This window comes from Peromyscus leucopus, chromosome 19 (genome assembly GCF_004664715.2).
Source record: "Peromyscus leucopus breed LL Stock chromosome 19, UCI_PerLeu_2.1, whole genome shotgun sequence".
Taxonomy (NCBI): Eukaryota; Metazoa; Chordata; class Mammalia; order Rodentia; family Cricetidae; genus Peromyscus; species Peromyscus leucopus.
The window spans coordinates 63,005,580-63,026,478 of record NC_051079.1 but is presented as its reverse complement, the minus strand read 5'-3'; the positions used below and the strand labels follow the sequence as shown (position 1 = coordinate 63,026,478).

Below are 20,899 nucleotides of genomic sequence, written 5' to 3'. Positions count from 1 at the left end.
ATGTATACACTGAATCTCATCTAATAAAACGTGGACAAAAATCTCAGCTCAGCTTATGCAGCCCAAGTACTTAGGAGTTCCCAGCAAGCAGCTCAGGATGAGCTGGACCACAGGCCTGGAGAAGCTGTCATGAATATCCCAGCAGACAGCTGAGAGTGAAGTCTGGATCCAGAGGGAGGGAGGCGGAGGCTTCATCCCTCTGATCACTATGGGACACTCAACCTCTACCACTCCCTGGGGCCCCTGGCTCAGTGTGTAATTGGCACAAGCCAAGGGAACCTGGTTCTTGAGGGTGTACCCGCTCTTCTGCCACTAACCCCTTCTCCCCAACTCCACCAACTTCCAAGCGCCCAGCCTAGGGCTCCCCGCACCCCCCCTCCCCCCCGTGTCATTTCCCAATATACAGTTAGGAAACCTGGAGCCACACCAAACAAGAGGGTGCCTGTGTGTGTGTCGGGGGTGGGAGTGTGTGTGTGTGTGTGGGGGGGGGTGTCTCCAGATCTGGGAACAACTACTACCCAGAGCCTTTATTCCCCGGCCCATTCACCTTTGATAAACCTCCCAGCCTCCCCCCAAGCAAAAGAAAAAGCAGCTGAACAACATGGGATGAAGTATACATTTTAAAAATTGTTTAATGGAACATAAACTCCTTTAGAAAAACATTCAGCTAGGTGATAACACCCATAGAAAAAAACACCAATCTTGTGTTTATCTTTTTTAATTTGGCATGTTATTTGCATTTATATTAAAGCAAAGTGCATCTTTTCTTTATTTTTCTTGTTTATACACATTGCACAATACATAAATAATGATGCTTATAAAACGTCTTTATATTTACAAGTAATAATATATTTATATATAACATAAAATACATTTCTTTAATAAATCTCAGCTTTTTTTTTAAGGAGTCCTTTCTCTCTCAAAGCACTACAATGCTAAATTTCCAATGAGAATGCTTCTCTTGTTCATTTAAACCTTTGTAGTTAGAAAAATAGCTTATGTTAAAGTCTAAACATGCTCATTGAGCTAAGAACAGTGTCAAAGTATCATACGAGTGTATGAGTCGAGAGCAGAGCTGGGAGTCAGCCTAGGATGGTACCTTCGTTACGACAGACCACGCCCTTCTGGGTGGGAAGGGGGCCACTGAGCAGTTCCCTCCCCGGGACGCCCCTCGATGGTCTACAGAGCTCAGCACACAGGCTAAGCTTAGGATGGGGTGCTGAGCTGACTTTCCACATCTGGGAGAAACCTGATGAAAAACCACAGCAGGGGACCGCTGAAGGAGGGCCCAAGGGTCCTGGGTTAGCAATACTGTGACCGGGCTGTCCCTGCAGCCCACGGGAAGCCCATCTCAAGAGAGATCCAGGAGCAGATGGCCAAAAAAAGACAGCTACGACAATGGCAGCGGGTGACAGGCAGTGAGACGGGGGTGAAAACAATTGGTTCTGGTTCAGCCTCTAGCAGGCTGGCTTCTCAGAAGCCCGTGGATAGGCCCGTGTCCTAAAAGGGGGGGGGGGAGGCAGGGCAGGGGCTTCGGCGGGCCGGGGCGAAGCTTGGCAGCTGCTGCGACACCTGCTGCCAGTCTACCCAGGTACTGCCTCTGCCCCACTGAGCATGTCCAAAGGGCGCAAGAGACACACAGCTTGAGACTGCAGCCTCTCAGCCGGGGACATCCATAAGGAACACAAAAAAAAGCATTTCCCCCATCTGCCGTGCATGCACACCCCGGCGCTCAAAACATCCACTCCTGATAATGCTGATCCGAAGGGGAGGCAGGCAGCACCCCACTGTCATGTTTGATTGACAGTGCTGACTTCTGCTTCCCGTTTTCATATGGGGAGGTGTCCTGTCAACCACACCCACCACCTCAAAAAAACAAACAAACAACAAAAAACCCAAAAAACAAACAAACAAAAACTCATCATAAGCTATTTCTCCAAAAACAAGACAAACAAAACAAACACACAAGAACGAGAAGGGGGAAGAAAAAAAAAAAACCCACACAAAACAATCAACAATGTAACAACAAAACCGACCAAAGAGTTTGCATGGAAAGCAAGCACTCGGGAGGGAAAGGTTAGCAGCAAGTAGTTTGAACGGTGGCCTGCTCGGCTCACACTCCGTCCTGTCCTCTTCTCCCCACACACAACTACCGGCTGTTGAAGATGACCTCCAGCCAGCACGGGCAGCTGCTGATGAACTGGCGGGTGTAACACTGGCCCCAGCCCTTCACGAAGCTGATCTGCACCGTGAAGCCCGTCCACGGCTGCTGCATGAACTCGTGGTCGTTGGGCCGCTGCAGGCTATAGGCTTTCTCGTAGTCGAAAGCCTTGATGGAGAAACCAGGGAACACCTTGTGCACCAACAGCGTCCTGGAGTCCGGGTTGTCCAGTGTGGCGGACTTGATGAAGATGGGGTAACTGCTACGGTTGTACACCCACACGCCATCCACTTCCCGTGTCAGCTGGATGCCACAGCCGATCTTGCTCCGCACTTTTTGCACCAGCTGACTCTTGTTGTCCGAATTGAGCTGTCCGAGGCAAAAGCCATTCCCCTGAGGTAGATCATAGAAGATATCCAGGGAGGGCTCTTGGACACAGTAGAGCCTCCCGACTCGCGTCTTCTCCTCCCAGTATGCCACCACGCACCAGTGTGACCGATCCCCAGGTTCCAGAAGAAGTTGGGAATCTACAAAAGCAAAATGGCAGACATGAGTCGGCGGGTGGTGGAGACCCAGGTTCTTTTCCCTCCTCAAGTCAAAACACATACAGACACACACCATTTGTACACATGCTCTTGAGTCCCCAGAACCAGCACAAAACAAGAAGAGGAAGTGAGGGGAAGCCTAGACTCAACACAGGGTCTGCCATGCTACTGGGGACAAGACACCTTAATCCACCTTTAAGCACAGGGGCTTGCTACTGTTGTTCCCAATCTCCTTCCATCCAATCAGGAATCCACAGCATCAACACCTATGCCGACTTAGCCCCAAGAACCAGACACTGAGACCCTTGATAACTTGGTTGGGGAGAAAAAAAAAAAAAGGCCTCAGAAACAGCCTAGAGTTACAGCTGCTTCCCATGGACGGAACCTTGAGTGACAGCTTCCCTAGTGTGCGCCCCCCCACCCCCCCCCCCGGGGTCCTGGATGATAGAAGTTGGCCTACTGGGTGGTGACCCAGTCAGACTGAGAAGACAGGTGGCCCACACCCTCTGCAGCTGGCTAGTTCTAGCTAGTCACCCAGTTCTCACATCAGAGCCTTGTTCATAAGGGGGAGTCAGCTGGTTTAAAAAAAAAGATGCGGCGGCTCCAGGGTTTCACAACAAAAAAAGCCATCTTCCTGACAGGAACCAACTCTCTCTCTCTCTGTGTGACAGCCGAGTTAGCTCAAGTTCAAGTGCCAAATTACAGCATGCAGGTGGACATCAGCCTTAAACCACGGCCGGCCCAGACAGAAGGTGCCGTGTCTGAAATAAATGTCACCATCCTTGAGGTACCCCTTTCTCTGCCAGTCCACCTCCCCCCCCCCCAGAGGTGCCTCCCCAATCCAGTTTGACCCTGCAGGGCCCACACTGCCCCTTGTGGTAGTCGCGCCCCCACCCCCCCAGCCCCGGCACAGGCCACCACAGCCTGGAAGCCTGGGGTGAAGCTGGTGAGGTGCTCTTCTTCCTAAACAATTGTTCTGAGAACTTTAAAAAGGGGGGCTACGGGGCGGAGCGTCGTCCCCCACCCTGCACTGACATTCTGCTACCTCCCTTAACTCTAGCCCAGAGAACAGGCCTCAGACTGGGGACTATAAATCTCCCCAGCCCCGCCAGGCTGCAGGAACGCTGTGGTTTGCGGCGGCAGGGTGGAGACCGGAAGTCTTTGTATTTGTTAACAGAAATGGGGAAAGGCAAGAGGGGAAGGCGCCCCGGGGTAGGGACACCAAGGCTGCCCTGGAAGCCCCCTTGCCTCTCTCCCGCTTGGGTAGGTTCGGTGGGCCCTGAGGATGGATCTGTGTGGCCTTTGAGGTCTTTGTTTCAGGGCTCAGAGTGATAAGGGCTGTCCCCATGCAGGGGCAGGACCAAGAAGCCTTGTTGGTAACCCAGGGCAGCTTGGTACATCAATCCATTCCAACTTTTAGAGGCATGTTAGGACCTGGGATCCAGTCAGCTCCACTGCCCTTTTTTCTTTTCTTTCTTTTTTTTTTTTTAAAGCAGCAGTCAGTTTTGGATGGGCCATCCCATGAGTGAGTGTGTACACTTGTACAGATTGAAGCCCACAAGGTAGCCACATACACACAAATCCTGAGCGGCTGCCCCCTACTACAGATACCCACACACACACACCCACACACACACACACACACACTGGCCTCCCCCCAATCCATGCCCGGTTAACACACAAAGGGGATGCCAAGACGGAGGGGAGTAGTGGATTGCTTTTCCCTGAACCCCAATGCCACTGCAAATCAACAACTGCAAACCCCACCTACCCGGCGTCCCCTGCCCCCACTGCCATGAAGCAAGCCCCCTCCCCCAAGTACACAAAACTGCATGGGTGTCTTGAGTGGGTGTCTACGATGGGGTGTCTGTGCCTGCACACACATTAGAAAACATGAAAAGCAGGAGAGGGACAAGAGCTCTGCAGAAAGGTGACTCATCGGGCATTAACTTGTTTCTGCAAAGTATCCATCAACGGCTAATAAACTCGGGAGCCCTGGCAGTCTTTGAACTTTCTTGCAGAGGGAGCTCGGCTCCCAAGGCCACACCAACGACCCCTAACGACCAATGAAGTCAGACACTTCTGGCCCCAAGAGTGCTCCCCAAAGTCTCCCCAAGAAACCTGGCCAGGGGCAGGGAACCTCGGAGAGTGGCTGGAAAGAAGGAAAAGAGGTTGGGGAGACTCTCAGAGGGGCCTCTCAGGGCTTTGTTTCACGCAGCCCAGCCTCACTGAAACCTGGCACCAGACAGGGAGGGTAGGGGGAAGGGAATGAATGAAGGGAAGGGGAGGAGGAGCCTGGGATCAAGTTGCTCCCTGTGCCAGGCCTGCTGGCCTCTCTTCAGCAAGGGGTGGGGGTCCTGTCTGCCAGGAGCCTCTAGGGCAGAGCAAACGGGGAGAGGCTGGGGCCTGAGGCCTGTGGGGGAGAGGCAGCAAAAAGGGGAAGCATGCCTGGGTTTTTTTTTTTCTCATCTGCACAACCAGTCTACCCAGCAATTTGCTGCCAGACATCCCCAGGAAAAAGCCCTTTTCTGTTGAGGTTAATGGCCCGGCCCAGATAAATGGCAGTGTGGATCTCCCCTCAACGCACCACAGGGAGACCCCTGCTTGCCCCTCCCAGTCTCCATCCTCACACAGGGCAGTTCTACGCCTGACACCCCCCCCCCCGCCCCCCGCTCCTGCCCCGGACTGTTTCTGAGCACACTCCCGCAAACCCTCAGTGCACATCCCAATGCTGAGGCCATACCTTCTGAGAACCCAGAGCACCGCCATACAATGGTGGGACCCAGGTGTCCACCTTGGCCCCAATACGGGCTGGGCAGGCTCACTTACGAGAAATCAACCAACACCATTTTCTTAGGAACAACTACCCGAATTGGGCCACAGCCCACACAGGGCCCCTGACAACAGTAGGTATTCCTCTCCTAGAGTTTCCCAGGACACATGGACAGGGCCTTTGAAGTCTTGGTCACCCCCAAGGAGGGGAGAGAGGACAGGAAACCCAGCTCTGGCCTCTGCTCATATTCCCAACACGAACCCACTCACACTCGTCAATTTCTCCCAGCTTTATAACCTTTCCGGTGTTTTCAACTTTTCCTCCCCAGAAAACTGTGCAGGGGCTTGTTTTTAAACTGCGCGTGTTCATTTTAAAGCATCCAAAAGAAAAGCTACATTGTAAAAAGCTCACTAATCAGATGCCTGCTCACAATATTTTATTACAGCTGAGGGAATTTTTGGAGCAATACCAGAAAAATGCTGAATCTGCCGAAAATTCCATTAAGGTGTTCGCCCCTCCCCTTCCACATTTTCCTTAATGCATAAAATCCTCCCTTTAAGGGGAGCAGGGACTGAGGGGGGGGGGTTTACAGTGTCTGCAGAGGGGAAGACCACTGAGCAAGGAGAGCTACTACCCCTGGTCACCAATGAACACCCCAGACAAACACTTGTAGACCAGAGACTCGTGAACGACTCTCATACTTTGGGCCTCAATGGCACAGGGGGACTAGACCCTCAAGGCGACAAGTTAGGAACAGAAGAAATCTCATCATTTAAAAATGTTTAGGGCTGGGCCAGGCATTGGTGGTGGACGCCTTTAATCCCAACATTTGGGAGGCAGGCGTAGGCGGACCTCTGTGAGTTCAAGGCCAGCCTGGTCTACAAGAGAGAGCTCTGGGGCAGCCACGGCTACAAGGTTTTTGAAACCGTCTTGAAAAACCAAATCAATATATACAGGGCTGTCAGATGGCCTACCAGGTAAAGGTGCCGGCAACCAAGCCTGACAACCAAGTTTGATCCCTGAAACCCAGATGGCGGCAGGGGAGAACCAACTGTTCCCCTGACTTCCACAAGTACGACAGCAAATCTCCCCACAATAGGTAAATAAATATGGCAAGTAAATAAATGAAACTTGAAGGTGTGAAGTTTGGGGTCTCCAGCTCACTGAGCCAAACATGAGACGATGGGGTCACCCAGAAACACCAACGGGATTCTCCTATCACACATGACGATGGTGCCCACACACAGAACCGGTACTGATGGGGAGAGGGGTCCTGAAATTCGGACTTTCTGTGGTGACAGAAACCAGCTTAAAGACTAAAATCCCAACGGACAGGGCCACAGGAACTGGCACTCTAAGGTTAACTGTGCCCAACTGCCAACACATGGGGTGGCTGGAATTGCAGACGGCAAAGGGGGGGGGGTCTCACCCACTCTCACCTCTGCGAGGCGCTTGGATTATAAAGTGGTATTTCTCTGCCAAAACCCAAGGGCATGATGGCCTGTGAGCGCCTCCCGCTCGGTCAATCCAAACAGGAAGGGTACCTAAGGAGCAACATTGCTCCCAAAGGCCTTCCCATGCAGGTCAGGGGCAAACAAAGGGCAGACAAGTAGACACAAAGGCTCAGCCCAGCAACCTGGAACACAAACACTGATGACCGCGCCCTACCAGCCGCAGGTCAAGGGTCCTCCCTCCCAGGGACCCAAGCACCACCAGCAGCAGTTCTACATCAAAGGTTGACAGCACACCATTGCCCCGCTCCTGCCCATTAAAAAGCTGGCCATTCTATTGAGTTCACTTGAACCATTCCAGGACCAACAAAAGAGGGGTCCAACACCCAATCGAGCGAGGCTCATCTTGCACCATTACAACAAGGATGCTCAGCCTCCTTCCCAGGAGGCAAAGGATCAAACGCCACAGCCAATAGGGAAAGCTACCTTGTTCCTTGACTCGGTACCTGCCATGCTTGCAAGCTAAGCGAGCACCTGAGTAGAAATACTAAGGCTGGGCGGTGGTGGCGCACGCCTTTAGTCCCAGCACTTGGGAGGCAGAGGCAGGCGGATCTCTGTGAGTTCGAGGCCAGCCTGGTCTACAAAGTGAGTTCCAGGAAAGGCGCAAAGCTACACAGGGAAACCCTGTCTCGAAAAAAAAAAAAAGAAAGAAAGAAAAAGAAAAAGAAGTACTCAGGAGTAGAAATACAACCCTGACTTTCAGAAGGTCCTGAGGCAGCTCAGATTAACTCTAGACTTTGGAGCAACTTACTTATGAAAGCTGAAATGCTTTGGGTTGTCTCCACCATTGAGTGCACTGAGACTCGAGGCCCAACCCCCACCTTCACTAAGGGGATCAGAGTGAAATCTGGGTGGCAGGGATCACACTGAGAAAGTTGGATTCCACCCCCACTGCCTATGCTCTGCAATATTTCACTGATGGTTGCTGGGCTGGGAGGAGTGGTCAGAGGGAGTTAAGGAATCTCCTTCAAGGCCAGGGGTGGTCGATCAGATCCCTGGGTCCAATCAGCTGAATCCCTAAACAACACTTCCTCAGCACCCACCCACCCCATGGCACATTTGGCAACTCTAGTTGGGATCCTTCCAAATTGATCCAAAGAAGGGATTTCCTTGTGCCAACCTAAGAGATATGACAACCTGATACAAAGTGATGGAAGCCTATCACTTGGCATGCTACATACACCCAATAGTCTCAAGTCTTATTAGAGGAGGCAGGTCTGTGGTGGTGTCGCATGCAGTTAATCCCAGCCCTTGGAAGGCAGAGGCAGGTGGATCTCTGTGATTTTGAATCCAGCCTGGTCTACACAGGTCAGCCTGGTCCAGGACAGCCAGGGCTACACAGAGAAACCCCGTCTCAAAAATCCAAAGAAACAGCAGCTTGACCCATACCTGCCTTGTCCCCACCCATCACAGGTCTAGGCCAGTGCTAACATTCAGTAAGCATTTCTACACACTGGTGCTGCTCCAAAAGGCCCAGAATAGCTGTCAAAGATTGAATGGCACCACCATCCCATCGTCAAGAAGAGGAACAAGGCCCAGTCACATGCCCAAGAACAGAACTGGGAACTCAAATCCAGGCCATCAAAAGGTGAACTATGGCCAGGCGCACGTCTTTAATCCTAGCACTCAGAGCAGAGACAGACAGATCTCTGTGACTTTGAGGCCAGCCTGGTCTACAGAGAGTTCCAGGACAGACAAAGATACACAGAGGAAACCCTGTCTTGAATTCCCCCTACCCCCCAAAAAAGGTGAGCTATGGGCAGGCAGCTACTTCAGGCCAATAAATTCTTAGTTCCCAATGTCCTCTCCAAATGCTCTAGGGGAAAGCTGAGTAAGGGTCCAGTTCCCCTAGGCCAAGAAGAGGGCCGTGCATAGCTTCCTTACCAGCAAAGGTGGCTTGCCCTCCTGGGAGTTTGTTGTCAGTTTGACCTGTCTATAAATTCCATGAAGGCATTTTGGGCAAAATGGGCCCCTAGACTCATTCTGGCCCCGCTGGTCTCTGGCTGACTTTGTGGTGTACAAATGTGACCTGGCCCATCAGCTGTCTCCAAGCCTAGTTCCATTTACCATCACTACCTTCTAGAAAGTAAGAAAATCTCTCAAAAGCATTTCATTTGTTAAAAAAAAAAAAAAAAAAAAAAAAAAAAAAAAAAAAAAAAAAAACAGCCTAAAGAGAAAAGATGTGGGTCTAAAATAAAAAATTAAAAACTTAAAAAAAAAAAAAAAAAGCCACTTCCAACTCTAAACTTGGTTCTTGTTTCTTTAATTCCAAGCAAGTTTTTTATCTTGTCCCTATCATCTTTAGAAAAAGCTGAGTCCCCAAGAAAAGGCCTCTTAGTACTAGCCTATTTCCAGTGTCTCCCCCGGATTGGAGGCCCTAAAGCTCCTCCTCCTACCACCCTCCTGCAGACTACCCCAGCTTCCAGACGGCCTGCTGATCTCAAAGGGAGATTAGTCATGTGGTCCTTACAAACAAATCATGACGAATAACGATTACCAGTTCTGAGATGCACGACCATGCTCCCCACACTGGTCTCACCCAGAGCCCTGTCTGTCCAGGCCTGAAGCCCCTGGACAGACAGGGGGTCCAGGACCCAGGGGGTCCTCCTCAGAGCACGATTTAGCCCTCAGAGAATAAAGTGAAGGGTAGTCCAGGGCAGAGGAGGGAAGCCGCACGAAGCAAGAGATCCTGTCTGTCTCGCCAGTTGGGCTGACTCGGCTTCCTGTGGCCCTGCATTCAGCCATGCAAATTATAACATGTACCCGGCTGCTGCTGCTGCTGTCTGAGGAGACCGGCTCTGCCCAGCTCTGAGGCTCAGAGGAAGGGTGGGAACTCCCAACCCAGCCAACTCCATTCATAATATTTACAGTAAATGGCCTCTCTGGCTGCTGTTGAGTGTACATCCAGCCTAATTACCTCTGTGTTTGCCTACAGGGCTCTCCCCGCCCCCTCCACGATGTATGATCAAGTTCCTACCATGACCCCCAGAATAAACTCATCAGCCATCTCCTCAGAGTGGGTTTTTGTCATTGAGCATCTGGAGCCCCCAAGTCTGCACAGTACTATCTATTGATGTGGACCTGGTCGGCCTCCAGAAAACAGAAGTGAAGTAATCAGGTGACAAAGTCCACTTGAATGTCCAAGAAGGACACTCCTGTCAAATCCTGCTCCTCAACCACCCACCTGCCAGGCTGGAGATCCCCTGAACTCCAGATCTGGGTTCTTAACTGCAGAACGACCACTGGATGCTGACAATGTATACCCAAGGATCTGGCAGAAACACTGAGCAAGAGTTCTCTTTGCTTCTTTGACTAATCATCCTAGTAAGTATGTTAGCTGCCTGTTGGAAGTTCAATAAAAAGAATCCTGTTTTATAGTATGACATACACAGGTACAGAAAACGCCATAATGGCATTACTTTGTATGCGAACTTTTACAACCTTGTTTCTAATAGAAATGGGCACACTGAAATCAGTCTTCCCAAAGGGCAAACATCCTCAAACACACAGAACACAGAACCATCTTGCCTGCTTTTGCCCTAGACCTCACTTTTAAAAAGCCCCAGGCCACACTGAGCCCAGTCCCCAAGCGTTGCCCACTACCAGTCCCAACTCGGCCAATTCCCCACTCAGGTTTTTCTAGAGGGTAAGAAAACCTTCAGACGACAAGAAAGAGGGAAACAAGCGTCCTTTTCATCCCTCTCTTCCCCAGGCTCTCCTTACTCCATAACAATTATGAAAACTGTTGGATGGGAAAGCATTTTGAATATTTACGGCATTCCAGCCAATAAATTCCAGTGCAGGATCTGATGGAAAGGCCTCCCTCTCCAGCAAACTCCCTCCGGTTCCCTCCCAACCTCATTCCTCTTCTTTACAACCCAGGCCGGGAGCCGGCCAGGCCGGGGCTGCACTGTACTTACAGGAGAAAACCAGAAAGACAGCCCGGAGACAGTGTGCAGACTGGAAAAGTTAATCATTACTTCTGTCTGCTTCTGTAATCTAATCTCCCCAGCCAGGACACACTCACTGCTCAGCCATCCCAGCCCTTTCACCCCCAAAGCACCCAGGACCTCCTAGACCCAAGCCTCCCTGCCCGCCCTCCAGCACCGCCACCGCCCCTCCAGTGCGGGAGGCCAAGAGAATGGAAGGTTCCTCTTGTGTTTGCTGTTCTCTTCCAGGAAAGAGTGCGGCCACAAGGCCCTAGAGTCCACCATGCGTGGCTGCCCTTCTGAGTATTTTCTGGCCTCACATGACGGGGGTTCCAATCTGGCTAGCACATCTGCAGTGCCCTGCCCTCCCCGCAAGCTGCTTTCTCTGTTTAGAATATGCATTCAAAAGTAGGTGATTTGGTAATTTTGTTAAGTATATTTTACCACAGAAAGAAAGGGGTAAGCAGGCATACAGCTCACTGGTGGAGTGCTTGCTTTGTGCTAAGGACCCTGGGTTCGATCCCCGGCACAGGAAGGGGAGGAAATCCCCACTCTCCAATGCATCTATGTACCACCATGAGCCTGCTCCCCTAAAATGTATGCAAATGTCAGTGTGGGTGTATGCATTTTTTTCTGGGCTGAGGGTCCTCCTCTTTTTTCACTTAGAAGAGCCTGCAAACCAAGATGCATAAGGAATCACAATCTTATTTTAGAATGGAGGCTGGGGACTCCCTAGACATTGGGTCCCCCAAACCTCAAATCAAAGAGTTGAAGAATCACAGATCTTGGGGGGCGGGATTTGGTGGCCAAGCCTATTCCCTTATTTTGCAAATGCAAAAACAGAGGTCCACAACACAACCAACACTGTGTGCCCATGCTCCCCCCAGTCTCTCAGGCCACAGTCCGCCAGTCTCTGCACCCTGCAGGAAACAGCCTCCTCCTGGAACCGCAAAAACGTATGGGGAAGGGAGGGGACAATCATGGCACATCTGACTCTTTCAGGAAATGCCCCCCAGAACTAGAGATGGGGCCCATCTTTAAGTAGTAGGCACACCCAGAACAAGGACAACTTTTTCTTTTCCCTCTTGGTTACTGATTAATGAGGGAAGGGCCGCGGCTGTCTAACAGGCAGCCTGCCATGGGGCTGACAAGAATTCCCCACACACCACAGCACAGCTCACAAACAGCTCACTTTTCCTAGGGGCTAGGGGCAAGGCTCAAATGTCGTCACCCGCCGCCCCCAACGCAGACAGGCCAATCTGCCACAGACTATCATGATCTTGGTTCCGGATCCATTTGTGCCTGTTGAGCAAAGGTCCCGGATTTAAAAGTAAAAAGGCCACAGAGAAATGAACGAACACAAGAGCCGCCAGCAGCAGTCACCTGCGCGTCTTTTGGCTAAGGGACACAAGCTCCCAGCTCCACAAGGTGCAACTGGAGCCGGGACCAGTCCTTCCCCTTCAGCTTTGTCTCTAGCTCCAAATCAAACAAGCACTCCCAACACCCCGCCCGACAACCCCCCACCGGGGGGGGGGTGGCGGCGGCAGGGAACCAAGACACCAGAGAAGCAACTAAGATAATTCAATTAGTGGGTCCTCAGAGCTCACGGAAGCCTCAGGTGGTCCCCAGGGAACCCCCAGGGCAAGATGAGCACAGAAATGAAACACCTTGGTAAATGCATTCACAGATAACTACGCGCAAGCAACCCGAGGTCAATCATGGCCTCCTCACTCACGAAGGGTTAGGCCTCCGAAGTAACCTCGGGCTCCAGAAACATCCCACCTCTCTCCTCTAGCTGTCCAAATACTGGATGCTGTCTAATGCTATGCACACCACCCACCCCAGTGGTCTCACTAAGAACCCAGCTCCCTGGTCATTTCTAGCAGTCTGTGGCCCCCCGGGGTACGAGCAGGGGTCTGCAGGGTGAGTTAGCACCATGCCTTTAATCCCGGCTATTATCACTATGACCAGGCAGCAGGCAGTAAGGGCTGTGAAACCAGGCCACCCGCCACCCACCGTGGGGGAGACCTCTAGTTATCTGCAAACTTGGTTGTGGTTCAGTTCAACAGAAGCAGCGGCAGGGCTAATGACTGAAAAGCTTTGCCTCTGCAAGGCTCCCAGAGACCCATCCATCCCAGCACCTCTGCTGCTGGGCAGGCAGACTATACATACAAGAAGCTGCCCCCTGCCTTCTTGGGAGACTTTTTGTCTCATTTCCTTCCATCCTTTGAGAGTCCAGACCCTGATCCTCCACACCGCACAGGAGCTGGTCCATGCTAACTTCTCAAGAAATACCCGATAAATGAATAAACCCACACATCAGCTTCTTCCAAAACAGCTGGCCCACTCAGCTTCACACCTGGGAGAGAGCCACCTAAGTGGGACTAGGTGGACCAGGTAAGGACACCGTGCCTCCCTAGGGCCAGCCAGAAGGGCCATGGCTTGTCTTGGACTCTGTGCAGGTAGGAAGAGACTCCCCTGCTCCGGGCTGAACGAATGCCCAGGCAGTGGCGGCACAGGCTGAGAGGTGTTTCCAAGGTAGGCGCCGGGCAGGCAACCTCTGCGGGTACACCACCTGCCCACAGCATTCTGCTTTGGCGTCCTGCTCTGTTTGGACAAGTTACCCTCAGCAAGTGTTCAACAATGCTTTTACACACCCCAGGGCTCTTGTTGTGTTATGAAAACAAAACAAAGCACGCTAAGGGAAAAAGCTGGGAGGGTGGGGGTGAGAGGGAGTGCAGGGCAGCCAGCCACACACAGTCTCTCTGGGCTTCATCTCTCCCGCTCCGGGCAGCGCTGTCTTAGATCCCAAGCCATCCGAGCAAGGGCATCAAAGAGAGGAGGACTCAGACCCCCAGGGGTGAATACGTGGATGCTGTATCTGGTCTACCCTTCCTTTTGAGGGGGACGCTTCCTGATGCACCGACAGCCACGTGACCTACTTACATAGCTGTACCCGTGGACTGTGAAAGGCCGATCCTATCCTCGGGGATAGTGAGAAGGGCAGACTGAGGTCCAAACCGCCCCATGCCAGATTCCTCTCCAAAAAGACATCTGTGGTGTGAAAAGGCTATGTGTGGACTGGAGTCAATTCTTACCTACCCTTACTACCAAAAAAAAAAAAAAAAAAAAATTTTTTTTTTTTGCAAGTTAAAACTGAGCTTAATGACATTGGGTGGGGCTCGGTGCTCAGGATGCCAAAGCCAAACCAAAATTAGTTCCCAGCCAAGAGCTGCTCGGCCTCGCCATTTGGGGGAAGGAAGCTGAAAAAGTCATGAAAGATTCTTCAGTAAACCAGGAAAGAAGGCTGCAGTTAACATTTCAACTGAAGGTGACCCTTCTGGTAAAATATTTTTTTAAATAATAAAAATAACATAAAAGTTCTCAAACAGCCTCTTTCTTAAAGAAAATGGTCTAAAAGGTCTCCTGGGACTAGAAGGGAAGAAGGGGGGGGGAAAGAGGGGGCAATGCCAGCCGGTTTCCTCAGCGACACTACTTTTCATGAACTTTTTTTTTTTTTTCTGGAGTTCTTCTAAAAAGAGAGAGAGAGAGAGATGATGCAATTTCCTGTCTTGTCCCGATATTTCCTGTTAGCTGACAAGGTGAAAGTTATCGCCGTTTTAAATGACTGTCCTATGCTCCATCAAGAGCCACCCTCCTCCCCTGCCCGGTGCCCAGCAGCTTGTACTGCAACCTGTCTCCACTGCAGCACACAAACTGTCTTGTTTTCCTGCACCTTTAGGAGCAGGCAGCCATTAGTTCTACCGTGGCAGCTTCCTCCAGGAACTGGGCCAAGGGCTGGGATCCCCAAGGTGACCTCATGGGGAGAAGCAGAAGGGCCGGGGGAGGTGGGACCCTTCCTCCTACCAGGGCGTATGGGGGGGGGGGGCAGTCAAGTGAACGCAGCTTTCTTGGTGTGTTAGCCACTCAAGAGAGGACTGTGCCTCAGCAGTTAATAATATCTTCCCTCTGAAAATAGCCCGAAGAGGAAGCCTCCGTGTGACAGTAGGCAGACAGCCAGATGCTGGGCCATTCAATCCTCACTGGGAAAGATGCTAGGGCCACTGGTGACCTCCGGGTGGCTGCTCTTACAGTATCCTCTCTCAGGCTCCCGCAAATGGGCACCTGCCTGCCCCGGAACACAGGGGGGGTGTTACATGGACCATGGGCTCCCGCAGCCTTGAAAGGGTCGAGGTCACTAGGCTTCGGGAGCTAGCCTCTGTTCCCTCTCGGGCTCTGTCACTACACTGGACAGGCCCCCCGGGCATGGCATCTGGGGAGAAGTAGGAATAAGTGTACTTCCCCCTACCCTTAACCCAGCAGAAAGGCCGGCTTGGGGAACAACGGAAAAGAAATTTCCTACTTTATTAAGGTTTCTCCAACTTGCACGGAAATGGGAAGACTGAAAACTTAACACTGAGCGGGGTGTGGTGGCACACACCTTTAGTCCCAGCACTCAGGAAGCAGAGGCAGGCGGATCTCTGAGTTCAAGGCCAGCCTGGGCTACAAAGTGAGTTCCAGAACAGCCAGGGCTAGCTACACAGAGAAACCCTGTCTCAAAAAATGAAACAAAGCCGGGCGGTGGCGGCAGAGGGGGATCTCTGAGTTCGAGGCCAGCCTGGCCTAACGAGCAAGATCCAGGACAGGCACCAAAACTACAGAGAAATCCTGTCTCAAAAAACCAAAAAACAACAACAAAAATGAAACAAACAGAAAGAGAGTGCATGCTCAACACTGGGACGCACCCAGGCCACCAGTGTACCTCTAGTCCAGAGATCTCCGGGTGCTATGGAAACCAGTATAACCAACCCATCAACAGATCCAGACCTGTGAGAAACCTCTCCTTACTGCCCACTGTTCTTCATGGATAAGACAACACTTGCATACATTTAAAAGTCACCATGGGCCACATTTGTGAAAACTGCGTTAAAATCCACGTAGTATGAAATGCACCATCAGTGACATTGGGTACACAGACTATACATCACTACCCCAAAAGGAAACACAGTCCCAAGGGGCACTTCTGCAATTATAACACATAGGAGGAAGACATGTGGGTAATCAACATTCTCCTCAAATGTTTCTACAATCAAGCAAAAGACCTCTATTAAGAACAACAACAACAAAAACCTCAAGGGGTTGGAGAGATGGTCCAGCACTTAAGATCACTACTGCAGGACCTGGGTTCAGTTCCCAGCAACCACATGGCAGCTTGCAACTGTCTGTAACTCCAGTTCCAGGGAAGCTGAAGCCCTCTTCTGACCTTCTCCCACATCAGGCATGCGTGTGGTACAGACACACAGGCTCACTAGACACTCATACACATAATCAAATCAATCTAAGGAAAAATTTTCCAAGAAAAAGCTCAAATTCAAGGAATAGAAATGCCAAGTCCAGGAACTAGTGCTTTACACTTAAAAAACCAAACAGAAACAAAGACCTGAAGGCTAAAACAATGATGCAAGAGAGCCGTTTTTTTGTTTTGTTCTGGTTCAGACTCTCACTGTGCAGCCCTGATTGGCCTTGAACCCAGAAAGAGATTCGCCTGCCTCTGCCTTCAGTAACCACTTATTTTTGCCAGGAGCAATAGATAATACATGCTTGTGAGGCAGGATGATTTGACATTAAAAACAACATCCTATCTTGTCATATTAGCTAAGATTTTTAAAGAATTCTTTCTTTTCTCTTCAAGATGGGGGTCTTCACCATGTAGCCCTGAGTGGACTAGAATTGACTGTGGTAGACGAGGCTGGCCTCAAACTCCGAGACCAGACTGCTTCTGCCTCCGAGACCAGACTGCTTCTGCCTCCGAAGTGCAGGGATTAAATAAAGACACCGACTGTGAGTGCCGCTCAGAGTGCAAAGCCTACCCTGAAGTGACCGGAACACCAATCTAGAGGCTGGGGTCACAGCTCAGGGTGGAGCACTCGCTTACGGCCCACGAGGGTTGACACCTCGCTCTATGGACTTTCAGAAAGAAGAGAAAAATACCGTTACCATATGGTATACCATATAAAGAGAAATCATTACGGGGTTGATATGGAAAGCGGCAAAGGAAAGCAACCAAACCCTGCCATGAACCTATGACTCGTCTTCCTTTCACGGCTGCTGGCCCCAGAAGTCCTCAAAGACTCTAGCAGCCTACAGCAGGCAGGCTGGGATGAGAAGAGCCCCAAGTGGGAATGGAGGGGAGGCTGTTTGAAGGACCACAGCCAAAGCCACCAGCACCCTGGCACGGGCCTTCCTGAGCCCTTACCCCCTCCCCTGCTGACTTGACTAGGTTCTGCCTGGGGACAGGATACAGACGCAGCCCATCTAGTCTAGCCCATCTAGTCTAGCCGGCAGAGCAGCCCAAATTTGCTCCAGAGATTTTTTTAAATGCTGTCACCCTGCATTTAACCCCTGCCTGACTACCTCATTCTTTCCAGGACAAAAGAGGTTTATCAGGGAGTCGTTCACCAGGGGCGGGGCCCATGACCTCAGGCCCTACAGAAGAAGAGGCCCGCCAACAGCCCCGATGCTGCCCAGGACTGGTCTACACCAGGGTGTGGGTGTGCATCAGGTGAGCCGCCCTAGCCTGGAGCCAGCAGACTGCCTCGGTTTAAAAGAGACTAGACTTGTATTCTTGGAGCTCCAGACTGTCATTTCCCAAAGTGGCCTGGAGGGAAGAGGTGGTCCGTGCTGGTCACTGTGCTAGCCCAGTTCCCCATAAGCCCATCCTTGTGAGCTCACCAGCAGCGTGTTCTCCATTCATTCTCCCCTCTAAGGGTATTAGAAACCACAGCCACACTAGGCACATGAGGAAGAGACACTGGGAGCAGGCAGGCACCTAGCTAAGGCCCGAGACTCCTAGTTCAGTATCACAGTGTCATGCCAGATGATAAAAACTGGTTCACTTTCGGCTGAATGGCTTTCTCCTTAGATCAGAAGGTAGCATTCCTCCCTTAGCTGCTTGGTTTGAGCCCAAGTCGGCCTCGGACTGAGCAAGCGCAGCCTTTCAGATTATATAGGTGTTTCTGAAGGTCTTCCGCAGACGCTATGGCACATGCCAGCAGAGATCAAAGAGGAAACAGACTTGCCCTTGTAGTTGATTTGGTACTGACTTGAAACGCGTCCACCCCCAAATCTGGAAACCAAAAGCTATCTAAGACCTTAAGCAAAGGAACTAACCCCCAGGCCTCCCTGACCCCTCCACATAAACATGACTGCACAGACAGAAGACGTCTGTGCAGTTTCTTCAATTCCCCTAAGACTCCTGCATGCTTCAAGTCTCCAACCCCTCGACTCCACCCCCACCCCAGTCCATGGGAATTCCTCTTCCCAAAGGGGCTCCAGGCCTCCAACACTGCTCTCTGAGGGAGACCCAGAGGCCCAGCCAGTGCCAAACACTAACATCTCTGAAAAGAAGGGCCTGCAGCTGGGTAACCTGGTACAAACGAAATACTGCTTTTTCTTTCTATCGACCCAGTTAAGACTCCACACCGGCCATGTGCAGACCCTCTACCCAACCCCAGACAGAGGCTGCAAAGACGCTAAGCCAAGAGCAGAACTTCCCCGAGATACAGTAGACACTCTAGCTGTAAATGCTTGCGGTCTCCTCTACTGAGCTCTAAGTTTCCCAGCTCCGTCAGTTCTTGTCAAGGTGGGTCTCCCTGACTCATTCACACAAATCAATGCAGCAGACCTGGATTTGCATACCTTCCAAAAGACATCAGTGTCCAGAGACCAGGCTATCAAAACTGCAGTTCTGGACCGTTACACAGAGCAGTCCCCACGTAGTAAGTACACAGCTTCATGGGGGAGCCACTTCATGAGAACAGGGCCCCAGATTCTCTCAGACCCTGCCTGTTGGCATGGCATCCCTCTGCTCGAGTGTCAACACAGGAGCTTGTCTGTCTGTCTGCAGTGCGTTGAGCGCACACACTCACAAGCTTGCACAGAGCAATCCATCTGTCTCAGAAAGCCGGCTGTCAGAAATGAAAGTACAATCTCCTGGAACCAAATTACTGCCTTCTAAAAATGTCCCGTTTTCCCAGACTGAGGAAACTTGTAAGGGTGGGGTGTGTGTGTGTGTGTTTCAATGCAGGTCCCCAAGGACCCAGCCTGTCATCCCCTGCCCTCCCCCCACCAGAACCACACTGCAAGACTGGAATTCCAACCTGAAGCCAGGGTGCTACTCCCAGGACTCGTCCCGCCCACTCCCCTTCCTCTGGCTGGCCCTCGGCAAGAGTGCAGGAAAGGGAAGGGCCGGCCAGCCTTGGAGTCACCCCTGCATTTCAGGAGGGGCTAGGCCTTTGAGCACGCCCCACCCCCATCTCCAAGGCACCACATTTTCACATTCGACTGTTTTCTCTTTCCCTTCTTCCCTTGCCAAGAGAATCAAGCCCTGGCTCACACTGGCGACCTTCCTCCCACCCTGAACTGAGCCCCATTCATTAAGCCCGCTCTTAGCCAGGGCAGAACAGGAAGGAAAGCAGCACACAGGGCCTGTGAAAGAGACTCCGAGAGGTTATTTCAGGGGGGTGTCACCGCCCCCCCACCTTGACTGGTGCCCATCCTGCACCGGCCGGGCCTCACCCCAGCGTCCACTACAGGAGCCCCCCTCCCATCTCCTCCGGCCTCATTCAACCACCCTCACCCCCCCAAGACCTCAATCTACACAACGCAGACGCATCTAGCCCCTACACACACACACACACACACACACACACACACACACACACACACACTACCAGCACCACCTTTGTTAAAAGGAGGTGGCCTGGGTTTCCAGAATGTATACAACCCTCCGCCTAGGCTCATGAATCCACCTTTCACGGACATTCACAGGGCAGAGTCTATAGTAAGTTTCTCTCTGTGCCCGTCACCTCTTCCTCTAGATACCCCCAAACCAATGGCATCCACCCAAAAAGTTCGTCCTACAACCTCCACCCAAGCACATTACTAATACATGGCTCCAACTACATACAGAAAGAAGAAAGGACTCCAACTTCGAAGCCTTGGGAATTAGTAAACCAAGAGCTAAAATTCAAAACAAATGCTCTTTCATGTGGAGGACTCTTTTTTTTTTTCCCCCTTCCTTTTTTCTTGTTTGCAGTTCTGTTACACCATGCCATCCCTTGCAAGACAGACTACTACACCCGAGCGAGCCTCATCCATCTAAGGGGCTGAGATGACCGAGGGGATTGGGGGGGGGGCGAATGGGGAGGGGCGCACTAGAATGTTGCTTCCCAGCTTCTTTCTAGAACTGGCCGAACTTTGGGGAAGCAGGATCGGCTGACCAGGTCATAGTGTTTGGCTCCTGGGGGTGAGGAGGGGTGGGGTGAGCAGCCCTCAGGCTGGTGGTTCTCAGCCTGGTGTCGTCATTTCCTCCAGTAGAGGAGACAGACAAGATGTTATCAATGAGACAAGCCTTCCGAAAAGCCCCTTTCAAAAGCTACCACTTCCCCTGCTTATTTCGTGTGGTTTGGAGAAGCCAGGGCTCCTCCCTGCACACCCAGGACTTAAAAAAATAAAACGAGCCAACAACATCCCGAGAGTGCTCAGATTATTTTGCTCAGATTCTCTCCTGGCCCTTCTTTCTCTAGAGAACTCTCACTGACTTCAGCCTTAGAAAGCAGAAGATGGAGAGGCCTCCCAAGCCATACTGGGGGCCCACCTCCCTCCTCCCCCTGGGGTCCTTCTTTTCCTGCTCAGTTCTCATTAGAAGCTTTGAGTAAACAATACCCTCGGTCTCAGATAACAGTCAGAGTAAATCAAAACACTGAAACTGAAATCAAAACAAACAAGGGTCCCCCTACAGCCATTTCCCAGCAGGCTCAATTCCTGGAGGGGGAAGAAGTCTGGGAGGTGGGTCCAGAATGGACTGTACCTCAACCACACACAGGGGCAACACTGAACAGTCAGTCATGAGGAGCAGTCGTCCCACAATCGAGGGCGCACACAAGTCCCACAAATTCCGCTAGGAGACGCCACCAAGA

The 20,899-nt window shown here is 51.5% G+C and overlaps 1 protein-coding gene across 1 annotated transcript in view; it reads right to left on the bottom strand.

The window, feature by feature from the left end:
• Nucleotides 1–607: 607 nt before the first annotated feature.
• Nucleotides 608–20,899, bottom strand: part of Smad7 (SMAD family member 7) — a 30,066-nt gene continuing 9,774 nt past the window's right edge. The window contains exon 4 of the mRNA XM_028871949.2: nt 608–2,688. Coding sequence (XP_028727782.1) covers nt 2,150–2,688 — 539 coding nt within the window. The 3' untranslated portion in view covers nt 608–2,149. The remainder of the gene's footprint in view (nt 2,689–20,899) is intronic.